General features: G+C 41.7%; 1 protein-coding gene across 1 annotated transcript in view; it reads left to right on the forward strand.

Moving 5' to 3' along the window:
* The first annotated feature begins 3,359 nt into the window (after positions 1–3,359).
* The window catches only part of LOC110585868 (C-X-C chemokine receptor type 1-like), a 64,653-nt gene continuing 58,484 nt past the window's right edge, over positions 3,360–9,528 (forward strand). Inside the window, 1 exon segment of the mRNA XM_021696015.1 lies at positions 3,360–3,478. Within this exon segment, the coding sequence (XP_021551690.1) occupies positions 3,360–3,478 (119 nt within the window).

Below are 9,528 nucleotides of genomic sequence, written 5' to 3' on the forward strand. Positions count from 1 at the left end.
CTGCACATGCTCAGTGAGAGGGGCCGCAAGCCCCGGGAGGAGTTTCCGGGAGGGAGCGTGGAGGAAATCCACTTTCCAGGTTTTCAGCCGGCCGATTGGTGGTTGCCTGCTTCCGCGTTCACGGTCCCCTTACAAATTCTGATTTAGAGTTCCCTTGGGGCGTCGGGGAGCGCCCCACTGTCGGGCTGGTGCTTCCAGCTTGCCGCTTTGGTTCAGTTTCCCATAACAATCACGAGGTTTCCTCCCCACATGCCCGCAGCACATCAACCCCTGTTACAGGGTTGGTGCTCCAGAAAGTACCTGCGGATGGAGGCGGCGTTGGCGGCGGGAAGAAGTTCGGGAGACACCTGGTTGGGAGCAGGATATGGAAACAAATGGGGAAGAACTAGCCAGAAAGTCTCAAATACTCACTCAGGTGTTTGCACGGACAGGTTCCAAGTATTGGATGCCTTGGAGCATTCTTGCGTGAGACAATGATTGTTTGCACAGAATAAGGATCTCTAAGGATGAGTGGAAATGATGTGGGGAGAAAAACGAGTAGGCGAACGGAAGATAGTGTTGACATTTCTTCGCAGAGAAAGGCAAGAGTTAAGTGACGAAAGTAGTTCTAGTGAAATAGCAATCTGGTATTACCTTTGAGCAAGTTTCTGTCCCCTTATTGAAATGACGCGATGACCATGTTTGTATGTGCACTTACGCATTTGAGTTTGTGTGTGAATTTTCTTGAGTATTTTTCAAGTAGTAACTTGCTTTTGGTGACATAAAGTCAATTCAGTTGAGCTTTAGAAAGAATACCTTGTAAGAATGCATCCACTTAGACTATATAGCAAGGAATCAAAACCCGGGAGTACCTCCAGCTCAAGAATGGGCAAATTTGCTGAATGGGTAATTCAGGAAAGTGGAGCCCCATGAGATTCTATCTACATTCTTGTGGGTGTTTGCACGTTTCCTCCCCTGGAAAGGTTACAACGTTCATTAAATTTTCAAAGGGATCTATGACTCTACAAAAAAGGTTAAGAACCACTGCTCTGTACTGTGGAGTAATCAGAACAATGAAAGATAAAATGCTTGCAACTACTATCTAGTTAATGTGACCTCGAGCAACTTAATTAATCCAGTCCGGGGTAGTAGAACTGGAAAGAAGAGAGAAAAGAATGTCCCTCTTCTTAAGGTTGTTGTGAAGATTAAATGGAAAAAAAAAAAAAGTATGCTAAACGCTGAGCACACTGCTTAGCACAGAGAAATCACAGCCATTTTTATAACAAAAGCCAAGCTAGCAGGGGCCTGAGCGTGGTCTTCCTCTCTGCACCCTCTTCCTCCAGCAATTTAATTAACATATCTGTTGAACATCCACTTTGACCTAGGGAAAAGGGTTTATTCTGTACTTGAAGTTAGAGAGACTTCCAACATAAGAGGAAGCAGATGTTTTCCATTTAGAAAGGAGAAGGAAGGAAAAGTAACATTTTTGTTCACTCTTTTATTTTTCCTTGACCTTCACTATCTCACTGCCCACCCCCAACCCTTCTTCGCCCAGTTTTCCCCATCTCAGGAAATGGCACCGCTGCCCCTTGCTCCGGAACCCAAACCTGGGAGATAACCTAAATGTCTCATTCCCTCACTCTCAACATACAGTCCAACAAGTTCTGCTCGCTGGGCGCTGAACAAGACTTAAATCCTTTCCATGTCGGCAGCCATACCCTAGTCCAAGCCAAAATCTTAGATCCCCTGAACTACTTACTGCCTTTCAATTCCCATTCTTGCCAAGAGCGATCTTATAAAATCTTTAAGTCCCTCAAAACCGTTCTGCTTAAACCCGACACTTCACGCTGCTTGTCACTATCTGGAATTAACGTGGTTATGTTTACAGTCTCACTCCCCGTTTATATGTAAATCTGTGGGAATAAGGACTTTGTCTCTACATCCCACATCTCTACATCCCCAGAGCCTAGAGCAGCGTGTGTGTCACATAAAGGAGACGAGAGGAGCAAGTAAACTGGAAAGCACTACAGGACTAGAACTGGCCGGACCACAGAAATTCTAAATCTGAATTTACGATCGCAGACTGTCAGAGCTGAAATAAACCTCAGGTTTTCCAGATACATTTAATCTTTTATAGAACAAAGGGGAGTGACAGCCCGCAGCCAATCAGCTATTCATTGAGGCTGAGACCGCAGCAGTCTGGGGGTTCAAGGCGGTCCCCAACCTTCTTTCCTCCGAACCCCGCCGCCTCTTTAACCCCCGTAACTCAACATCACCAAAAACCCGGAGAAGTGGAGTCCTCCTGAATAAATGGTCTCCGGACTCCAGTCGCAAACCTGTCTGACCAGAGCGCGGACAGCGCAGGCGCAGGGCCAGCATGCGGCCCCTCCCCTCCTACCCCGGCGACCTCCTCCCGGCTTCCGCCTCCAGAGTTCAGACACGTCATCCCTCGCGGACCGGCCCGGTGGGAGGACAGGGGCGGGGTCCGGCCGTGGGGCGGAGCGGACCCTCATTTCCGGCTCCGGCCTCTCCCGGAAACGCCTTCCCCGGGGTTCCCTTGGTTACCTGGCTCCGGTGTCTGCGCGGTGCCCAGGGCGTGGCTTAGGGGGATCGCCCCACGCTTTCGTCTGGGCTACAAAATGGAGTCCCTACTTTGAGTGGGCTTCTTCCTTGAGCTCTGTCTTGCAGAAAGCCTGAGTGGGGATTCCAATTTCAAACTAGAAAGGAATTAAGTTTTCCTACCATCCTCCCTTTGTGACGCTCCCATTCTTGAAGTACTAGTACTTCAGATTCGGCTGTAAAACTTGAAGGATATGATTTTCTCCTTTCCTCTGAGACAGATAGCATTTGATGACTCCCGTTTTAGGCTCTTAATAATCTGGCATTTGGTTTTTCCACTCCTCTCTGCCAAAGTAATTTAGACAGCCTGTTTTTCTGCGTTTCCCACGGCTTCTATGTATATTTACTCGCAAATAAAAGTACAGGATGCCTAGTTAAATTTTAACTTAAGATTAACCAATGAACAGTTTTTTTAGTGCATGTACATCCCAAATATTCCGTGGAACATGCATGCATTTTATCCGGCAATCCCACGTCTGTGTCAAGTTCCAGGAAGGGCAGCTGTAGTCTGCTAATTATAATCCTGTAAAAGAATGAGCTTTCAGGATTTTCTAGAAGATAAAAATCACCTCATTGTTCTTTAATTTCTGGTATAAAACTATGATAGTCCAAGGGACAAAAAGTGAATCATCCATGGTCCCCTTCCCCAGTCTAAATACTGCAACTAGGAAATAAAACTGGCCCTGAACAATAGGCTCTAAATGCAACTCACAGTAGTTCAGAGCCAAGGTATAAGAAATCTTAAAATTTAAGACGAAAGAATGGTTCCCAGGACAAGACTTGATTTAGAAGCTAAAATAGGAGTTGCAATCAGAAGAGGGATTATTCAGCCAGAAGAATCTGGGAAAATGAAAGCCACAGAGGCAAACACCACCAAAAGGTAACTCTGGGAAGACAGTAATGGCCTGGCCCAAAGCCTCCACATCTGCAACATGGGTGGTACTGTGATACACAGGAACATATTCTAATCATGTAGCTAATTCTACTTTGTATGCCCAGCAACCAACTTTCCGCTTACAGTGTAGTTTGCCATGTAGTTTGCTTACAGAGAGAGAATGTTTGCTGGATTAAAGTAGCTGTTCTGTGGGATTACTGTTGTTTTAACAACTATTGAGGTATAATTTACATATCATGCAATTCACTCAGTTTAAGTGTACAATTCAATGATTTTTAGCAAATTTACTGAGTCATGCCATCATCACCATAATACAGATTTAGACCAGCCCCCAACAAGATGACCTTTAACATTTAATCTCCCTTTCCACACACAGCTTTAGGCAACCACAAATCTACTTTCTCTATAAATTTTTCTGTCTCCTCTGGGTTTTAAAAAAAATTAATAATTTTATTTATCCATCCATTTCTGTGTCTGTGGCTAATGTAAATTTGCTCCATAGATAGGTGTATTTTTAGTGTCCTGACAAGTTACCTGTCTCAGGCTGCTAGTTGTCCTGAAATCTCCAATGTCAATGCCCTCCATCCAAAGGCCATCACAAACACACCAGTGGTTGGGTTCATTACTAGTCAGATTTATTATTCAATAGAGGGAGGGAGGATGCACATCATGGAGAACCATGGGACATCTCAGTAGGAGAGTATTAGAAAGGGACTCATTATAGGATTGGAGCTTTTGTTGGATGATTTGGGGGAGTGTTTACAGAAGTGAAGCTTTGCTCTGGATTGGATGTTGCCAAGAAGCAGGGGTAATTCTTAAGAATGGATATCTTAATGAGCTTATCTAGAAAGTTAGCAGGCTAGACTGAGGCTAAAGCTGAAATTGGTAAAGAAACAGAAGTCACTCTTCTTAGCCAGAGTAGGGGGAATGTTTGGTCATTTTGTGGTTTGGCCAATGTTCAGGTTTTGTCTGTTCTTTAGACATAATTACAGAGGGGTTGTGTTTTGTCTTGATCATAGTCAAGAGTGGCCTTGTCTGATGTTCATGTTCTGTGAAACTGTTTATACTCAAGGCCTAGCTGTAAGTACCAGGCCAGATCCTCATGTCAGGGACTGTTCTTCTCACCAAAATAATGCCATCCACTTGTCTGGGTAACTAGCCAGCTATTTACTCCTCTGTATCACTAGATGTACTTGCCTTTTTCTTGAAATTTCTGCAAAAATACTAGACACTGGATAAGCTCCAACCCTCAAATTCAGATTGTAATCATTTTTTTTGGATTTTAAAATGGTTCACCCTTCATCTTATAAGTGAAGCAGTGAACAACAATATTAGTACTTTATATTTATTTGCTTTCTTTCAGGACCCTGCATCTTTCGAATGCAGTTTAGCCACATTTGCTGTGCGTAAAACCAACAAAGCATTCCTATCCACAATACAAGAATTCTTAAAAATCAATTTTTTCAAAGACAAGTAAGTAGAAAAGTGGGCAAGAGATAGAACATCACAAGAGTAGATAGTGGTCAACAAAAATGAAAACATGTTTGACCTCATTACTTATGAGGAAATTGCAAATTAAAACTTCAATGAGATACAGCTACATGGCAGAAGAGCTAAAATTGAAAAGACTGACAACATCAAGTGTTGACAAGGATGTGGGACAACTGGAAGGCACATACCCTGTGAGTGGGAGTATAAATTGGTGGGAAATTATTTGACACACATATTCTATAGCCCAGAAATTTCACTTCTAGACCTAACTACCTACTTACATTCCACCAAAAGATATGTTCATCAAAATGAGCTCTAATGTTTATCTACAGTAGTATGGATAAATATAATATAGTTCTACCACAGAGTACTATACAGCAATGAAAACAAATTACTATTAAAAACAATAATATGTATTAATCTCACAAACATATTAAGTAAAACAAAGAGAATGAGAACACTTGCAGGATTCCCTTTATATAAAGTTCAAAAACAGGCAAAAGTAATCTATAATGTTAGAGATCAGGATAGTGGTTACCTTTTAAAAGCTATAAAAAGGTGGTGATTAGGGCACCTGGGTGGCTCAGTCGGTTAAGCATCTGCCTTTGGCTCAGGTCATGGTTCCAGCCCTGCATCGGGCTGCCTGCTCAGTGGAGAGCCTGCTTCTCCCTCTCCCTCTGCCTGCCGCTCTGCCTACATGTGCTCTCTCTCTATCTCTCTGCCAAATAAATAAATTAAAAAAAAAAAAAAGAGGTGGTGATTAGGAGGCCATCTTGTGGGGGCTGTTGTAGTGCTGGTAATGTTCTGTATCTTAATCTGGGTGGTAGTTACCTGGGTGCAGCAACTTTGTAATAATTCATAGAGCTGTACACCTATGATCTGTGCACTTTTTGTATGTATGTTGCACTTCCAAAAAAGCTAATTAAAATATATATCATTATTGTGAAAAAGTTGGTAATCATTGAAGTTGGGTATTGGGTACAGGAGGGTGATTATACCATTTTCTCCACTTTTATGCATTTGAAATTTTCCACAATAAAAAGTTTAAATATATATATACACACATATGTTTGCATGTATATATATTTGTATGTGTACATATATATTTATGTATGTGTATTTTTGTATGTATATTTATTTATAAATGTTTGAGTTGCACCTGGACTGGCCAATCTATTCAGAAGTGAACATGATTTTCCAGCGACCACAGCAAATGAATAGAGCCATGTGATTCCTTTATAATATGTTGGATTGGAAATTAGCATATAAGGAGAAAATTCGTGGGCTTAGATAGTATTAGCCAACAAAAGCAATGTACCTAATATGTAAAACAACAATCTGAGTGATCCTTTATATATATGTATATGAATATATAGAAATATATTGAATATGTATTATATGTATATTATAAGAAATAGATATAAATATATGGAAGAGAATGCAGATAAGATGACAGAACCTTTTATTACAGGCCAAATCCTATTAAAAATGAACTTAGGCTAGGATTACACATTTTTTATTTCATGGGACTGTTTCAAATATGCTAGAAATACATGAGATTTGAATGTCATTCATGAATTATTTGAGAAAAATGAATATATCTTTCTATTCATTTTGCTTTAGACTCCTGGCTAATGATTGATTTGAAATTTTTGAGTATCAATAGGTATATTTCACTAAGATAAAATGTTGGGCAAAGTTTTTAGAAAAACATCCATAAAAAGAAACAAAGACAAAGGGTGCCTAAAACAGCACACGATTGCATAACAGGTGGTGTAAGGCCCATCACCATGATTACCCTTAAGTAGCTGCTGAATGGGCCAAAATATACATGTTTCCCCTGAAGAAAAATATTTGGGATCAGAAAGTTTATTGAAAATACAGTTTGGACTGAGGGAGTTGGGGAGCATGGACTCAAGGGTAACTGTATAAAAATAATTTGATGGAGTCACAGCCTGGTCATGTTTTCCTTGAGAGCTAACTTTAGAACATAATTCTCATGTGAGATGAACTTTGCTACTATATCTGAATTACAACTACCAATAAATACTTGTTTAAACATTTTAGAAACTGAAATAAACCAGAAAAAGCTTGTAGGCAAACAGAAACACTTTAACTTCCTCACCTTTTTCCTCCCATACCTATTTACACGGAATGAAGTGGTTTGAATGACCAGACATCTGCCCAGGGACTTACTTTCCTTCTGTTCTGAGAGGATCTCAACTTCACTGAGCATAAGAATTACCATATACACCCGGTGGGGGGCGGGGGGCGGGGGCGGAGCACCTGGGTGGCTTTAGTCAAAGTCAGACTCTTGATTTAGGCTCAGGTCATGATCTCGGGGTCGTGAGATGGAGCCCGCTGTTGGGCTCCCGTGCTCAGCGCTGAGCTTCTCTCTCCCTCTCCCTCTGCCCCTCCCCCCACTCACACTCTAAATAAATAAATAAATGAATGAATTACTATGTAAGGTAGAAGACAGAACTCCATACATACTGAAAGCTTCTTAAAAGATTTTTGTTTTTTGTTTTATTTTTAGGATTTTATTTATTTGAGAAAGAGAGAGCATGAGCTGGGGGAGGGGCGCAGGGAGAAGCGGACTCCCCTGCTGAGCAGGAAGCCGATGCAGGGCTCCATCCCAGGACCCTGGGATCATGACCTGAGCCAAAGGCAGATGCTTAACCTACTGAGCCACTCAGGTGTCCCTTTAAAGGACTTTTAAAGGCACTTTTGGCCTTACACAATTTTCACCAAATGTGCTGAGTTTAGAACCGAATACCCAATTCAGCCATACTTCACTGCAGTTGTGACTCTTGACTGGGTTGCTAGATAAGATACAGGATACCCAGTTACACTTACATTTCAGATAAATAATAATTTTTCAGGCATAATTATTAAAAATTATTTGTTGTTTGTTTGTTTATTCATTTATTTACTTACTTATTTATTTATCAAGTAAGTTCCACACCCAGCATAAAGCCCAAGATGGGGCTTGAACTCACAACCCTGAAATCAAGACCTGAGGTCAAGAGTCAGATGTTTAGGGGATGCCTGGGTGGCTCAGTTGGTTTAGCATCGGCCTTCAGCTCAGGTCATGATCTCAGGGTCCTGGGATAGAGCCCCACATCGGGCTCCTGCTCATTGGGGAGTCTGCTTCTCCTCTCCCTCTGTCCCTCCCCCCTGCTTGTGCGAATTCTCTTAAATAAATAAAATCTTAAAAAAAAAAAGTCAGATGCTTAACCGACTGAGCCACACAGGCACCCTTATTTGTTGTTTATTTTTATTTGCTAAATCTGGCAACCCTCACACTAATGGATCCCTCACTTACAAGGATTTGAACGAGGCCTCAAGAAGGGCCTGCACAATTAAGGAACATTGAAATGAAACGCTGGAGGAAAACATTTGCAATAAAAGAGTTATCATAGAATAATAAAAAGATGAACCTTCCCTATAGAAAAATGCACAAAGATCCTTAAAACAGAAACAAGGAAGGTGCCCAAAAATGCACAAGGGACACAAAGAGATAATTCACACACATACACAAATATACAAACAGCAAAAAGCACTTAAATAAATATTCAGCCTTACTTGTAATGAAAGAATGGCATTTTTTTTTTTAAAGATTTATTTATTGGGGCACCTGGGTGGCTCAGTCGTTAAGCGTCTGCCTTCGGCTCAGGTTATGATCCCAGGGTCCTGGGATCGAGCCCCACATCGGGCTCCCTGCTCGGCGGGGAGCCTGCTTCTCTCTCTCCCACTCCCCCTGCTTGTGTTCCCTCTCTCACTGTGTCTCTCTGTCAAATAAATAAATAAAATCTTTAAAAAAATAAATAAATAAATAAAGATTTATTTATTTTTAGAGAGAGAGAGAGCAGGAGCAGGAACGGCAGAGGGAGAGAGGGAGAGAATCTCAAGCCGACCCCACACTGAGCACAGAGTCTGTTGTGGGGCTTGATCTCACCACCCCAAGATCAGGATCCAAGCACTTAACTGACTGCACCACCCAGGCGCCCCAAGAATGGTTTATTTTTAAAAATCAATGAGATACTTCTTTTAAGCTAACAAGGAAGCAAAGTTAAAAAACAACAATAGTACCCAGTGTTATTTCATACCCTGACGATTTGACTTAAATAGGCTTTCTGGAGGACAGTTTGGCATTACGTATTTTTTTAAAGCCTTGAAAGTGTGTATAATCTGAAAGAACAATTCCACTTCTCAGTATCTGTCCTAGGAAAACATTTAGAATGTGTGAAAAGATTTAGCTCTAAGGATGTTTTTAACAGTAAAAAATAGAAAACAGGGGTGCCTGGGTGGCTCAGTCAGTTGGGTGTCTGCCTTTGGCTTGGGTCATGATATCAGGGTCCTGGGATGGAGCCCCGAATCGGGCTCCCTGATCAACAGAGAGTCTGCTTCTCCCTCTCTCTCTGACCCTCCTCACCACTTGTTCTCTCTCTCTCTGAAAATAAAAAAAGAAAGAGAGAGAGAGAGAAAGAAGAAAGGAGGAAGGAAGGAAGGAAGGAAGGAAGGAAGGAAGGAAGGAAGGAAGG

The sequence above is a fragment of the Neomonachus schauinslandi genome, chromosome 3, assembly GCF_002201575.2.
Source record: "Neomonachus schauinslandi chromosome 3, ASM220157v2, whole genome shotgun sequence".
Taxonomy (NCBI): domain Eukaryota; kingdom Metazoa; phylum Chordata; class Mammalia; order Carnivora; family Phocidae; genus Neomonachus; species Neomonachus schauinslandi.